The 16,371-nt window shown below is 41.2% G+C and overlaps 1 protein-coding gene across 2 annotated transcripts; it reads right to left on the bottom strand.

Annotated features, from left to right (window-relative positions):
- Positions 1-1,104: 1,104 nt before the first annotated feature.
- On the bottom strand, positions 1,105-14,209 carry AQP11 (aquaporin 11). Of its 2 annotated transcripts, none has more exons than XM_059467060.1 (4): positions 14,087-14,209; positions 12,585-13,211; positions 8,392-8,508; positions 1,105-2,496 (listed from the first exon to the last, which is right to left on the bottom strand). In XM_059467060.1, exons 2-4 carry the CDS (start codon positions 13,177-13,179, stop codon positions 2,444-2,446), a joined length of 765 nt encoding a protein of 254 aa, XP_059323043.1. In that variant the 5' UTR covers positions 13,180-13,211; positions 14,087-14,209; the 3' UTR covers positions 1,105-2,443. The 2 variants fall into 2 exon arrangements, with proteins under 2 accessions (XP_059323043.1, XP_059323042.1); XM_059467059.1 differs by lacking the exon at positions 14,087-14,209 and adding an exon at positions 13,314-13,585.
- Positions 14,210-16,371: the final 2,162 nt, after the last annotated feature.

Raw genomic sequence — 16,371 nt, 5'->3', positions numbered from 1 at the left:
GATTAAATGAGGTGAGGTAGAAACAAACCTGGATGAGTGCTGAAGGTAGCATTGAGAAGTGTCTTGTGTGGATTGATAAGTTTTATTTTCAATAAAACTTTGTATTTAGGCTGTGGGTAAATGTTCTGGACTTCAAAAGCATTCATTCACTCAAATGTAAAATATTCCTTTTTGCCTGCACTACCAAAACCAGTTAAATTCTTCAGTTCCTAGCTTAGGTTTATTTTTTGTTATTTCTGCTACTTTTGTTGTTTTTCTTTTGTTTTGCATTAATTTAGTCAATTTAAGGCTTGTCTAATTCCTAGTGATTTAAAAACAAAATTTATATTCTAGTGCCTGTAAATACAGCAGCTGCTTGTTAATAACCCATATTTTTACCAATTTCTTTTAAACTATATGTTGTGCCAAAATAAACAAGGCAGACATGGAGAAGTCAGATCTGATTTGACCTCTTCACTTTAAGGACTTTGCTTTTGCAGGCCATCAAAAATTATGTGGAAGTAGGGCCTCTAATCTAACAAATCTTGGCTGCCTGTAGGTTTGTATATCTGTTTTTCTCTTTTCTTTGTCTATTTTTATGCTCTTTGAGGTTTATTTTTGAGACCTTTATCCTGTGGGCTCCATGGCTTCAGAGGAGACATCAAATCATTCAGATTTTGAAAGACTTGTTTCCATAAGAAATTATGTGAAAAAGTGGGGGGAAAAGTTATTAGGTATGGATCACTTTAAAAGGAGGTAAAAGAATAAAAAGCAGTAAAGCAAGAAAGGGAAGGTAGAAGCCCCCAAAAGGATCTGTTTTAGAAGCAGAACAAGGTATAAAAATATGTATTTTCTCAGAGGATTACATCTTTTCAGGCTCAGTGTGCTGGTGTATGGTCCTTGCTATGGAGAGTTTTAACAAGGACAATTTTCCTTTGGTAGATCTATCTACACTACAATTGAAGAGCTGCTGAATGATAACCCAGCAGTTCTAGTTCTCTTCAGCATATTAGCAGGCTAATTGGTTTTATTATTAATAACTGAATACAGGGTCATGGATTGGACTCTTGTATGTAAAGCAGGTTCATACAGTTGATTTAATTTTGCAATATAATCTTACAGATACCTTGGAAAAATAAAACGAGAAAAGATTTTATTGCAACAAGGAAGAAATTACATGGAAATATTCACTTCCCCAACTCTTGCAAAAAAGATAGCTGACAATAGTAGCTGTTAAAGACTTCATCAATTTACTGTGGAAAACCCCCACATCTGATTTCTTTTCTCTTAAAATGTGGTTTGTAAGGTGACTTGGATGATGAGGTGAGGGACATGATACTGAGATCATTGTAGAATTTGTTAACCATCTCTCCTTTCAAATCAAGTAACCATAAAAAGAAAAACTGAATTTACTCTTAAATTTGAGAAGTATATTTTGGCATTTTAAAAAATTAAGCTGCAGCCAGAAGAAGAAACCTTGTGCTAGAAACAGAGCTTCAGAGGATAGTACCCATCAGTGGTGTTTGCCTCAGCTGGGGCTATAAAGGCATGCTTGTGTATGTAGCTTTCCTGTAGTTTTTATCTCTGTCATTTATTCTTCTGCATTGCAGATTCTTTTTTTTTTTTAAGGGGTTGGTAAGAGCTACATAAAATCAAGGACAAATTGAGTACTGCATGATTCATCCCTATATCCTGTGTCTATGTGAAGAGGCAGCAGTAATTGCTGATAAGAAGTCTAGGGTTTTGCCTAAAATACCATTTGATGTGTGTGTCTGCAGAATTTTATGGTATTTTATTACTGCTTTTTCCAACCAAGGTGACCATTCAACAGTCTCTAATGGGACAGGATGTTGCTGAGCCTTCCTGGGAGGAGTTGAGGGGTTACTTACCTGCACTCAGGTATTAAAATTATCATTATTAAAAGAATGTTGGTCATACAGGCTTTAATTTTGGTGTAGGGTGCCTCTAGAACAGAGCTGTGGAGACTCTTCTAGGGAGTAGTGTAGCCTTTCTTCCTCTCAGAGGTAGGTATATGGCAAGTGGGAATATGATGATGTCAGTATAAGAAATCTTCAGCTCTCTTTTTGCAGGTGCATTCAGTGAGAAGAAATCCAATAAAATCAAACCTTGAAAGGACAGGGTATTTCTCTAAAATTAGTTTTGCATGCTAATAAAGGTCAGAAAATGGCACTTATGGCTAAAGTGACATATTTGTTTTTTAACAGTCCTTCACATTCATATGGCTTAACTGAAAATGGTGGCAGATATTCCCAAAATCGCAGTACTCATTTACAAAATAATTATTTGAATACAAAGTGGTAAGTCAAATATTTCAAACATGAAATCTGAAAATACAGCATAAAGATGGCACGGAAGTCTGTCAACAGTCCTCTGAAAGCTTTATGTCTGCAGATGTTGAAAATATTTTTTAATGTAGTGCTCCCAAATTTCAGGATTTCATGTCTCAAGATTTCCGAGGAAAGATTTCATCCCATATAAAAACCACAAGTATAGTACCTGAAATGAGAGGTTACAGAAAGGACTTTTATTTAAATGCATTTGAGAAGGACACAGTACTGGCATGGAAAACAAACACTGTGTTCAAGTATTTGAGTCTCTACCACAATACAGCAGTACCTTTTGCAAAGGAAGCTTCAACAGCCATGCAAGTGCTCCCTGTGAGATAATAATCTTGTTTTTCCTAGTGCAGTTCATGCTTTGATCTGTGTGAGCCAAGCCAAAGGCAGAGAGTCTGGGTGAATCCAACACGGGCACCTTCCTGTTCCTGGTCAGGGCTGCTTTCTTTGTGGCTGGATGTACAAATGACTGAACCAGCAGCTTAATCTCCATCCCTCACCTGAGATTGTTGGCTATGCCTGTTTTGATAACCATATAATTTTTAGGTGCTGCCAAGTGGCTATAGGATAGTGGGTGTTTTTTGAAGATCATTCTGATATAGGGTTTATTCTGGAGGTGAAAAAATATAGTTAGAGATACAAGTCTCATAAAGAAACTTCTATCTCAATTTGGAAGGGACCCATAAGGATCACTGAGTCCAAAGGGAATCCAGATACAGTTTATTTCCTGCAGTAAAAAAAAATCAATTATTCTTTCAGAGACAAAGAGGATCCTGCTTGAGGGTGTTGCCCACACATAAGCTTGAACTTATGAAACTTCTCAGATCACAAAAAAAGCTTATTTAAAGTGATTCTGTTTAGTCCACTCTGCCACTCAGTGCAGGACTTTGCCTATGCTGGATGGGTCAGTGAGACTTTCTCTGGCTGAGTTTAAAAAACCTCCGTGCTGGAGACTGTAGCATTTCTTCAGGAAATTAATTTCAGTGTTGCTGCACCCTTCCTCCTGAATGTTTTCCTGGAGTCTAAGCTGAACTTCCCATGCCCCAATTTGTGGCCTTGCTGTTACTTGTTGCCAAAAAGAATGTTGCCCTTGTAACTACTCTTGGAATGATGCTTGACTGTGCTTAAAACATGCTTTCATCTTATTTTTGCAGCCTAAACCAGTCTGGTTCCCTCAGCCTTCCGTCTTAGGTACTTTAGGTCCTTCGTTGTCTCTGTGGTCCTCCACTGCCTGGATCCTGTTTTTTGACACATTGCTCTTGAACTTGGGGACTCCAAACCACCCATGTTCCAGATGTCACCTCATGGGCATTGAGTAGAAGGAGGCAATAATCAAACCAGCATACTCTGCATGGTATTGGCCACCAGCCAGGTGTCAGCCCATTGATTGTGACAGTTTGAGGTCAGTGGTTTAGCCAATCTTTATTCCATCTAACAGACTTTTTGTGTGAGCCCACTTTGAACCGAGAACGCTGTGGGAGGTGGTTCAAAAACCTTACTAAGGTGAAGGTACACTGCATCCCTGCTCCTTTGTCATTCCCACTGCATTCATCACAGAAGGCCACCAAGCTGGTCAAGCATGGATTGCCCTCACTAAGTCTGTGCTGGCTGTTCCTGTGTTTATCTTTGTGCTGTCTGCATGGTTGGAAATGGATTCCAAGACTAAATACTCCACCATCTTCCCACTGGCTGAAGTGATACCAACTAGCTTGTAGTTCCTGGCTTCCCTCTCCTCCTTCTTAAAAGCAGACATAGTATTAGCACATTTCCCATTGGCAGGAACCTCCTCCAACTGCTGTAACTTCTCTTAAATTAAGGACAATTCCAACACTGGCCAACTGTACCTTCATTTCTAGGTGAATCCCACTAGAGTCAATGCATTCACAATCACGTATGTTGTTCCCATTTATTGTTCTCTATTTATTGCTTCCTTTCCAAAACCTTACTGATTTACACAGAGGTTTGGGAGCAAATTTTGCTTGGGAAGACTAAGTGGTACCTCAGCCTTTTCCATGCCATCCCTCACTAGGTTGTCTCTTCCATCCACTGATGGACTTGCATTTTCTCTGGACTATTTTTGTGATTAGTATATTTGTAACTCTGCATGTCCTTTCTCTTAGTTCCAGTTGAGCACTTCCTGGCTTTGCTTCCAAGTGCCTGTGCAAAGCTCTTATACTCCTCCTTTGCTGCCTTTCCCAGTTTCAACTTCTTCCATGTTCTCTTTTGTTGAAAGAAAGCTCTTTGTCTAGCCAGCAGGGAAAAGCTTTTTGTACAAATTCCCAGTCTAACACTATGTGACAGATTCCTTCTGCACATCTAAATCTATTACTGAGCTCTCATGAGCTTTTTCTAAAAATCACCTTACCCCATTTATAGCAGTTTCCAAGGGAATTACTACTGACTTAGCAATTCCCTAAATAAGCAGAATTTAGTTTTGAAGTCCAAAGTCTGGACAGCTCTGCTATTTATCTTCCCAGTTTTCCTCTGTACCCTGAACTCTTGTGAGGACTATAACCTAAGTGGCCACATTCAGGACCCTTAAGAATGGGTCCTACCACTCTGTAGGCAGGTCAAGTTCAGCATTCCCACTCACTGGCCCTTCAGGATTTGAATTACACATAATTACTGAGTTTCTAGGAACTTCATGGATTACATCCACTCATTGCATAAGAGTATTTTGCTCTGTCAGATGATGTCTGTGGAGCTGAAAACCCCTATAAGGACCAGGGTCTGGGAACAGGAGTAGTTTTCCAGTTGTTTGTTGAAAACCACCCTTGCTTTCAAGTCCCTGAGATACTGAACACTTGACTAGATGCAGATTTGGAATTCTTGTTTCTTTGCTTAAGTGTTCTGAACTTGCTGGCAGCCTCAGAATAGCCTCTCCTCTGAGAAGAAAGGTCAAAGTCTCACCTGTTGCCTTCTCCCTTGCTTACCCTCCGCCATTTACATCTACTGCTAAGTGACTGTTGTGGCACTTATTTTCTAAAGAACAGTATTAGTCTTTCTAGTAAAACTGATCTAAAGAAGGGGGCCTTCCTTCTGGTTTTATAGTTAGAAATGTAGCAGGAGGCTAGGCCAGGCTGGATGGCTTTGAGCATCTTGGTCCAGTGGAAGGTGTCCCTGCCCCTAGCAGGGGAGTTGGAACTGGATGGTCTTTAACATCCCTCACTCTACAATACAATTCTATGATATGCTAAGCTGGCACCTGTCCAGGAAAGAGCATTTCATTTTATCAACCTCATGATTATCTTGTCACCAACTCTTCCATTCATAGCTGCCATCTCCCTGGTACTGAAAGGGCAGCATTAGCTCAGTCCCCATCATTACTGATGGTATAATCATGCCTGGACAACTAACATGAATTCCTTTGGCAATAAAACAGAAACCATCTTTGTTCCACTGGTACTTACTGAGTCTGTCTTCACAGTGCAGAACTTAGGCCTGCCTGTGCTAAGTTATAAACACTTGCTGGCATCTATGTTTATTGCAGGAATCCAGAGTTTAATGCTGCTGAAGAATCACCTTCACCAGAACATCAGTGAAGCCATTTTGAAAAATGAGTAATTAACTACAGTTTCAAGATTAAACTCCTGAAAGACCATGAACCACCAGTAGAGTTGTTCATCCTAAAAGAAAACCTCCATTTCATCCTTGTCTTGCGAAAGTGATAGTCAGTCTTCCTTTTCTTCCAAGTGTCCTTTCTAAGAACATTATTTATCATGTGCTTCAGCCAGATCAGGATTCACTTGTATTCTGAATGCTGTCCATATCCTTGCCCTTGTGGATTTTTGCCACAGCCATAAATGAGAATATATTGCTCTTTCCACTGGCAATTTTAAGTTAGTCCAAGGTACTACTGTGAGGTACTTATTACAGCAAAACACAAAAAAACCCTTCTGAAAGTATTTCCCAAAGTAAGAACAAAGTAATTTAACCATCTGAGAGGCTGATGCTGGAAGAAGTAAGACATCAGATTAGCATAACATTGTGACTCTGCCAGTTTCTAGAAGTCTGAAACATCATTTCTGCTGACAAATGGATTCTGAAAGTAATTTTTACAATTGAATTTAAAATGTCCCTTCCCTGATCGTCTACTTTCATGATTCTGTTTAGAGGTTCTTTATACAAGAATTTGTCATCATAACAGGTCATTTTCCTAGATGCCTCATTATTTTGTCCAATCGTGAAAGCAAAAATTCTATTATTTTCTTATTTTCAAAAAGTGTCAGAAAAAATTCACTTCATGTTAAAATTTGTAGATCTGCACTCCTGTATTCATCAATTCAGTTTTCAAATACAGCAATCTTCTCTATACTTGTACCTCAGACACTATATTTGTTTTGAACTCTTGATTTATAAGGTCTCTTAAATGTATCCATGAAACATCCTTATTCTGTAATGAAATATTTTTATCACCAATAGATTACTCAGTCCTTCAGGTGATCCACAGACCTGAGATCTGTCACTAAATGTTGGCTACAGTTGTGACACTGTGCAAGAAGTGACGTGTCCTGAGTATTCACTTTTTAAAACTGCTCAGTCTGGAGGAGTTCCTTTCCTTCATAAATCAAGAGACAACATTCAATGTATTTTGTGTGTATATTCTAGATGTTAACTAATGACAAACCACTATTTATGAACTTTCCTAGAAAGGTAACATTGCTCCCTAACCACATTTTAAGTTCCTCAAGTCATGGGTCCATTTCAGTTAACAACTGTTGATTTTCTTATGTCAAAAATCACCTGGAGGTTTGCTGCAAAGCTGTTCTGCAGGACACATCTTGGCATGCAAGCAGGACATGGGGTTTCAGAATGCCTCTTGTTTCTTTAAATCACTTGCCAAAAGATTAAATCTCATATACTTACAACCTTTAAATGGTAAATCTTTAAATGGTTATGAGGTTGAAATCAGTTAATGAAAGCTAAAGCTGAGAAGTATTACGTGGTCTGTCAGGACCCGAGCAATGCCGATCAGCTTGGCCTATGACATTTCATTAATTCCTCACTGAACAGCTATCAAGCTTACTCTATTGTTCAGTCATCCTGTTTAGAGATCTAATTCAACAAGATTGTATTTAAGTGAATTTTAGTTAGGTTTAAACTTCCGTCTTTGTTTTTGGCTGACTGAGAGTCAAGGCAAGTAGAACACACACAGACATGAACTCAAGAAAAGGAAGTTTTTGGTCATAACAGGATCCCTTTCCAGTGTTTCCTGTGTATATTTTACATCCTGCTCTGCCTTCATCACTCTTGTACCTTCTAATAGGATTAACAGTCATGAAAGAATTTGGGATTAGCAGACTGCTGCTTTATATACCCTAAGCAGAAAGCTCAAGATTTGTAGGGACCAACTGTAAACAAACAACAGCATGAAGTATCACATGGACCATTTTCATCTTCACACAGCTAGAAGTCAAAATCAATAGCTTCCAAATTAAAACCAGAATTTAAGTTAGGAAAAACCTAGTTGCTAACACTTCTTATTCTTAAACTAAGAGCAGACCGTGTCCAACAGTGACCAGGGAAAAAACACAGAATGAAAACTGCAAAGCTTGCACACTATGGGGATAAAATATTTGATATCAAAAAAGTGGTAATTGAGAAAGCATATTTAAAGCACTTGTCCCAATACCTGTGGGTCGTTTTTTTTCTAAAATTTATCATCAGTTTTTGTAAACTGTCACAAAACAAGACAGATGCTGTGTGGTAACCAGTATGTTTCTCTTCTTGAAGTTATTCAGGCTGATACTTACTTTCAGGGAAGGACCATATGATCTTCAAAGGACCTTCCCAATCCAAATAATTCTATAATTCACTAAACAGTGCTGCAGGTACTCTATACAGAGCATTAAAAAATGGTAAAAATACACAGCCTGCATTTGCAAAATGAAACCATGATTCTGAATGATTTCAACACATACATTATAATTTACTATTTTCTGGATTTATTTAATGCAAAAGTCAAACACTCTCAAATAAAGAGCACTTATTTCTTGATTTATGAACCATGTACTAAATAACACTTTCTCAAACACGTAAAGTATTAAGAACTTACCTAAGCATGGTGCGAGCCAATATACTAGTGAGTAACTCAAAAATTTGTCATAGAAACAATCTGCATGTAATGAAAATGCCAGTGCTGGGTTAAATATTGCTCCTGTGAGATTTCCACCTGCAATAAGATGTAAACAGTATGACATCAAACCATATTTTTAAATACTTACTTTAAATTCAAATGCACAATACTACAAGAAATCTATACCCTGCAATAAAATGAATTAGCAGAAACAGTTTGAACAGGTAAAACTCTTCTGAAGTTATTCACCTGATGACTCAGTAAACAGTTTAACTGTTTTCTCAAAGGCTTTAGAACATATGAAGGGTAAGCTATAACTTCCTTTATCTCTTTCTAGCAAATATTCTTTAAAGAGATAGGTCTGGCTAATGCTGAATGTTTCTACTGATAAAACTAGAACCTATTTCTATATCACGATTTTAGAGGAGACAGAAATTACATAAGCCTTGTGTCACATGAAACACACATGCAAGATAAAAGAAAAAACTTTCAACTAGTGTTCTTGCTAAGCTGACCTCTATACTTTCTTATAAGAATACTAATATTATTATATCAATATACAGAATGTTAGGCTTTTCACATGGTATACAAACTGTGGAAAAACTCTATATGTTGTTCAAAGAAAACAGAAGCACTGTCTTGTAGAAGGAAGCCAAGCATCTTTCCTTGTCTCTGATTTCAGATGTAAATGAAGTTGCCTAAACATTTTCTAAATAACAAGATCCAAACATGTTACACTGGGGAGTAAACTGTAATTACACTGCAGATGAACCTGGAGCTAAGTGTGTTTAATTCTGACATGTGTTGTTCCTCTCATTGCAATGCTGCAGAAAAAGCATTACTCATTGCTAAATTACCTGTATTCCTGTACTGTTAGCTACTAACCACCCCTACCTGTTTTATCTATTAACTTATTACCACAAACTATTCCATAATTGCATCTGTATAATTCCTCACAGTTTACTCTTAACTCCTCCCCAAATAAGCTTGTATGAGCTTTGAACTTACCCTTTGTACAAATACCCTGCTGCTGTAATCCTCATTTGCTATGACTGTGCAATCATTTATCCAAAGTTTCAGTAAGGTCTTTGTCACTCTTCTTCAGTATTTCTCTTTCCATATTCTCCTTATTATTTCTTTCACTATTATTACAGTTAAGGAAAATTTTAATCTTTGTTTGCCTACTCAGTTTACTGGGGTTTTGCACTTGTTCTCAGGAGCAAGTCAGATTTACTGTGCAGTCTGTTTTCCTGCACACTGACATATTAGCAATGTCCACGGTTGCCAGGAAGCACAGCTACAATAATTTACTTTGCTTTAATCTGTTTATGACTCCACTGCTTCTGCTGTTATATCCATAAATGTACAATTGAAAGCACAACTTCACTCTCAGGATGCAGTTGGTAAATATTAAGCATTAGACAGAGTTTTAACTGCTGTATTTCTTCAATATTCATTACTAATAACTACTGGAATATCAACCATAGGCCGGGGCACCACTATAACCTTACTTAAAATTATTCATTTAGCACCTCAGTCTGTGTAACAGAAAAGACAAATTGTTTTATGGCAGAAAAGGTGTAATCTCTTTGATGGGGTATGCATAAAAACTTTAAAAGGGGAAGTAATGCCCCACAGTGCATGAGAAAGTATTTTTATGTTTTTGCCTTTATTAAAGGCCAAAATTGGGAAGAAATTCAGAATTAAAAATATGTATGTCGTTTGTACCTTGATATGTTAGGTTCAGAAAAATCTAATCAATTTCATATGATTCTGACCTAACTGTAATACTGCCTGTAAATGAAAAAGCCCTCAAAAGGTGTATTTTTAACACCTAAATAAGTACTTTCCCAAGAGAATTATACAAAAATATTCTTTACCATTTGTATATGGTCTGCATTCTTAGCTAATGAATCATTTTTAAGGGCAATATGTAAAGACATAATGTTCTTTTTTTTTGGTCTTTATTTAGTAAAAAACAGAGTGAAGAAGTATTGGAGCTTCTGTGTACAGTATGTACTACTATAAAAATTTGGTTTGTGTAGGATTAAATGTAAAAAAAAACTATATAAATCTTTAAATATGAAAAAGTATAAGAAAAATTAAAGTAACAGCTTGTGATTTTGAAAATACTATATAACCTGATGTTATTTGTTGGAGTCAGGTGCGTGGCAGATCTATAAACAGTAAACTAAGAGGTGCAGAAGATTTCCTGAGAATGATCCAGACCAGCTAAATGATGCATCTGTCTGTCTTCTCAGCCTGCAGATGAGAACCCACTGTGCTGGAGGCCACTATTTGTGACACCTGATTTGTAAGTGACTCTCCCTACTGCGTGTAAGCAGCAGAGGTGGGACAGACACGGCTGGGGCTATGCCATGGCACCCACCGGATATATGGGATATGTGCATATTTATGTGCAGCAGGCATTGTCCATGGCCACTTACCAGGCTCCTCATTACCGCCCCAGCCACGACAGCATCTCAATCCCTGTATATTTTTATAGTAGACAAGCAGATTGTAGTTTTAAAGAAATGCAAAGAAAAATGTCCAGGTAGCACAGGGTGTTGTGCACGCGATGCAAAAGAGGCCTGAGGTTTCCTAGAATACGTGCAGATCAATTGCACCAGAGAGTCCCAACAAGCAAAAGTTTATGGCACAGAAGGGCACTTGGTACACTCAGCCTTCACGTGGCACACTTGGCCTTCTCCTGCTAGGAAAGATAGGAACCTGGCCAATGACACTGGGAGTGAATTCTTTGTATGAATTAGCTAAAACAAAGGCAGTGTGACACGTATTATTTTATATGACTGTTCGCTAAGCAGAAGAATGCTAGGGATCAGGAATCCAGATTGCTATGCTTGTAGAAGAGGGAGGAGGATATTTGGCTACACTTCCACCAAGCAACTCAGAAATATATTTAATGTCCTCAAATGCACTGACACCCTGCTTATGCTTTTAGAAAGTAGTTCAAATTGCCAAGTTAATTTTCAAAATTCCCCAACGACTTTCATCTTTTAGGTATTAGCTAATCTCAGCTAAAGATAATGAGTAAAGATTTTTACATTACTACATCTAAAAATGTGACTGTACACTGTTCTGGATGCTATTACGTTAAATAGCATTAATACAGCTAAGCCTTTAGGACAAGGCTTCAACAGCATCCTGGATGTTTGCAGGTAAGTGAAGTGGTCTCCCTCTCTCAAAAGAGATTTGGTGACTCCCTAGATGACTTTTTCTGTGGTGGGGGCAGCAGCAACAGCAAGAGTTCTGTAATCATCTCTTTCACTTCCCCAAGCTACACAATCTCCTTGCCAGTAGGAAAAGGACTCCCAGCAGGGCAGTGCTCAAGTGACCTAACAAGTCTTGTCACTACAGTGGGGACAAGAGGGAACATCAACAGTCAGAAGAAAGAAGTTAAGACTGACTCCCCTCACTTCTCCCTTCCCATTGGTCCAGAGGGGATGCACAAGTGACAGCATCCCAGCTCTGGGAAGCACGAGGTGACAATCAGGTAGGAAAGGCTACCTGTATGGACCCACATGGCATTACAGACAAGGGAGGCTCTAATAAAACAGGCACCTATTTTTTCCCTCTTTTTTTGAATTTGGTCTCATAAGGTATTACTTCTGTATGCATTCCACAAATAACCATTCCCACTTATGATTTAATGAAGTAATTAAATAAACTGCACTGATATGAATTATGCATTATTTAAATGCAGAGCTTCCATATTACCTACCAGTCTGTACCCTGGTGTTGCACAATCAGCACTTTCTCCCGATGCAGCCAGCGGTGCTCTCCCAATGTCACTTAGTAATCAGAGCACATAGTACGAAATCTCTCACACAGTATAAATAGTTGGATTATGAAACAATCCTTCACTGAGATATTTTAACACTTAACCATATGTACTTGCAGACCTGACATCACTCTAACTGCACAACTCATTTCATTCTTAACCCCATACTTGCCTGGAATGCAACCAGGCAAACTTTATATAAACACCAAATGAACTTTGCATACGTAGGACGACACAAAAAGAAATCACCAAGGAAAGTGTAATTTAAGAAAAAGCATTTTGCATCTTAACACTTCTAAGAAAACAGTAAGAACCCCTTCCGTTACAACTTTATTGCGGAAACAGAAGAAAAGAAAGTAAGAAGACTAACCTGCATACACGAGCATGGTGATGAGAAGAGCAATTAAATGGACTCTGTATTTGGGATTAACGCTTTCGGCTTGCAGGACGGCCAGCTGGAAAACGACAGAAAAGAGCAGTTCTATGCAGAACGCCTGCATCTCTGTAGTCTGCATGGGGCTGCTGCAGCCCTGTGAGAGTGCTCCAAGATGTGGCTCTGCCATCTCCAGACTCCAGATAAAGTGCATGAACGCTCTGGCGAGCACCGCAGCCACGAACTGAGCGGCGATCTTGAGTCCCCCCATCCTGAGCGAGGTCCCGCCGCCCCACATGGGCTGCAGGGTCCCGCAGGGATTGCATGTGCTGCCGGCGAGGCTCAGGCCGTGCAGGACGGTGAAGCCGTAGGTGAGGGTGAGGGCGGTGTGCGGCTTCGGCTCCACGTTGCCGAGCAGGCTGAGCTCGTTCGTGCAGGCGCAAATCTGGAAGGTGCTGAACATCTCCACAAGGAAAGCGAAGAGGAGCGGGCGGGAGCGCAGCCGGCGCCGGGCCAGCCTCCGGCACAGCCCCACGGTCACCACGACGCCGGACATCAGCAGCAGGGAGCTCCCGACCCCACCGACAGCCATGCCGGAGCTCGCCGAAGGTCCAGCCCCACCACCTGCGGGGAGAAAGAAAGCAGGAGAGGGAGGGAAAATGCCCCCGCTTTTCCCTTGGAGGTAGGAACCAGCTTCTGCTGGCACCTGCCAGGAACCTGACTCACCCTCCGCTCGGCGGAGCAAAGGGCAGGGGTGAGGGCAGGGGGATCCCGCTTCCTGCCAGGGCACGGCTTAGGACAGGGAAGCTCTCTCCCGGCTGTCGAAAAGCAGGGAAGGGGGGCGGGGGCAAGGGGGCTCTGCTGCCCCCTCAGCCCCTCTGCCGCGGGACGGACCGGGCTCCCCTGTCCCCTCAGCCTGCCGGAGGACAGGGAGCGGAGGGAGGGCCTGGGCTCCCGGCCGCGGGGGAACGGGAGGGGAGCCGATTTTCCCGGCGGGATCGGCGTTGCGGTGTGTCCGCGGTTGCGGAGCGGCTCCAGCCCCAGCGCGGAGCCGGGCACGGGCTCGGCCGCGCCGCCCCCTCCGGCGGGCGCTGCGCAGCGCGCATGCGGGCGGGGCGCGCGGGGCGCTGAGGGAGCGGCCGGGCGGGCAGGGGGAGCTCGGAGGCGATGGCGATGGGGCCGGCACCGGCACCGGACACGGCCCCGGCTGTCCGCGGGGGTCACATCCCTCGCCCCGCGGTTTGCAGAGAGCTCGTGAGAGAAACATTGGTTATTTATTTGGAGTTGCGCAAGCCTGCGTGCTCGGCGGTGTTCAGCAAAAGGAGCATACCAACTATCAGAACTTTTTTTACTATTTATACATTGTAGCACACACAGGAATACAGAATCACAGAAACAATAAGATTAGAAAAAACCTCTAACATGACATGAAGTCCAACCTGTGACCGAACACCACTATGTCAATAAACCATGGCACTGAGTGCCACATCCAGTCTTACCTTAGACACCTCAAGGAACGGTGACTCCACCTCCCTGGGCAGCCCATTCCAATGTCTAACTGCCCCTTCTGTGAAGAAATTCTTCCTAATGTCCAGCCTAAACTTCCCTTGACACAGCTAAAGCCTATGCCCTCTCATCCTCTCACTTGTCACAAGAAAAGACCGACGCCTACCTGGCTGCAGTGTTCTTTCAGGGAGCTGTGGAGAGATAAGGTCCCCCCTGAACTTCCTCCAGGCTTAGCACCTCCAGCGCCTTCAGCCACTCCTCATAAGATTTGTTCACCGACTACAAGTTGCATAGTTCTCTTATTAATTAGTACTCTATCTTCTATTGGTTAATGATTCTCTCACTTCTCATGCTAATTAATCTCCATGCTCAGTGTTTATCTTTTTGGAGTCGGTGTGTTCCTTGGGTCAGGGGTGCCTGAGCTGGTGGTCGGGATCTCACCCTGCCAGAATTACCTTTTACCCAGTTGGAGCTGATTCAGCACAGTTGCTGAGTTGTCTTTATTAGTTTCTTCCTTATCTTCCTTATCTTGTGAGTTCTACTAAATGGCCTTGTGGCCCACAAATTCTGTGTTGTGTCCACTATCAGCAGTACATCCTTCTTCCCAAGCTCCCCCTAGGTCTGAGGTCATGGAAACATGTTAAGCTCTAAACCTTTACAAGGCAATTCTACTGACAATTAATTTGTGTTTCTAACACCTGGACATCACTTAGAGCTTGTTGGCTGCTCTGTTTCATGGATAAAACCTCCTTTCTTGTTGATCAGGCTTAAAATATACAAAGATCAAACATTAAGGAAAATCCTCTCTTAAGAAAATTTTTACATGCGCCACATTTTGTAATGAGAGGGGCTTCTTTCCTGTGTTTTTGGGGACCTGGTGGTGCAAAATGCAGGTGCACAGATTGATTCAGCCTCTTCCTCCCACTCGCTTGCTGGGAGAAGGGTGTTTGACAGAGTGCCCGGAGGAAGCAGGTGCTGATTCCCAGGCTTCTCCAGTGGAAGCAATGCTAAAAATAGGCATCAGCCTCATTCTGCTGAATGTGGTAATGTTGGCATTCATAGCAGGGCCCAAATGGCATCAGGACTGTCCTGGAAAAATAGGCCTGGGCTCCTTTAGGATAATTATTTGGGCCTGGTAACTGAGAAGGGTGAGCCCAGCATGAGATAACTGGGAAATTCTTCCTGTCCTGTTAGGCTGGGGCTGAATTTTCCTTCAGTCTCTCCCTGCAGTGCTATTTTACAGTATTTGGAGTGGGTTGTACCACTTGCCACTGTGTTTTTCTGGTGGGAAAAGAGAAAAAAATGCCCAAGCTCTAAGCACATGAATGGTTGTGCCATGTGACATTGGTTATACTGATTTAGTTTTCACCCTAATAAAACAAAAATAAATGTATTTTGCAGTGCTTCGTCCTATTTTTCCCCCTCTCTTTTACAGACTGGTGATCTGTTTTTAGGAGTGTCCAAATACTGATGTTATGAACTCTAAAACTGAAGCACTGCAAGCAGCAGTAACCACTGTGCTGCTATTCAATGCACCTGCAAGGAGGGGCAAATGCTGAATGTTTTTCCAGAATTCCAATATCCAGTACTTTTGCCACAAGGTGGCATCAATGACAGTAGATCAGACCTTGCAGGAATGACTTATGCCCGATCAAGGTCCGCAAGGAGGCAATACACAAATCTCTTACTTCCAAGCAACAATAGCCTACCTTTAGTTGAAGGTCAACCTACCAAAAAGATCAGTTGAAACATACAGAATTGTTTCTCTAGAAGGGAGTGACATGACAAGCTCTTCCTCATTTCCAGAAATGTAGGACCTTTGAGACATCTGGGCTTGAGAAGTCTGGTGATAAAAGAGTATTTGGAAGGTGCATTTGGCTTTGAGAAATAGGGTTGTTTTTAACAGGAGAGGGGAAACACAGTAGTTGAACAGTGATGATATAAAGAGAGGAAAGGAGAAAACGCCAGAGCAGTTAGTATTTGGCTTTTACTGTTTGCACAAGATTAGATGTCAAAAAAACCTGAGTGAGGCAAGGCAGGAGACACGACTGTGTTAAGTCATTATGTAGTCTCAAAAAACCTTCATGAAAACTATGCATTGAAACAACTGCTTTTCCCAGCAATGATGTTCTGTAGATGTGATCTGGAAGAAAAAAGCCCCAGTCTCTTTCAGAGCCCTGGACAGATACTTGTCCAGATGACCAGTCATTAATTTTTCATTTTAAAACAGACTAATAAGATGTTTGATTTAACAGCACGGTCTTAAGGTGGATTATTG

The sequence above is a fragment of the Ammospiza nelsoni genome, chromosome 2, assembly GCF_027579445.1.
Source record: "Ammospiza nelsoni isolate bAmmNel1 chromosome 2, bAmmNel1.pri, whole genome shotgun sequence".
Classification (NCBI taxonomy): domain Eukaryota; kingdom Metazoa; phylum Chordata; class Aves; order Passeriformes; family Passerellidae; genus Ammospiza; species Ammospiza nelsoni.
The sequence above is the reverse complement of the archived record's forward strand: the minus strand, read 5'-3'. Positions and strand labels throughout refer to the sequence as shown.

Bases quoted from the DNA above. Each gene is read 5' to 3' on its own strand.
- AQP11 (XM_059467060.1), bottom strand. From the start codon at position 13,179: ATGGCTGTCGGTGGGGTCGGGAGCTCCCTGCTGCTGATGTCCGGCGTC. The intron at 8,509-12,584 runs GTTAGTCTTCTT...ATCTTATTGCAG, and splicing joins CACCATGCTCGTGTATGCAG to GTGGAAATCTCACAGGAGCA. The intron at 2,497-8,391 runs GTAAGTTCTTAA...CTCTCATTTCAG, and splicing joins TTGGCTCGCACCATGCTTAG to GTACTATACTTGTGGTTTTT.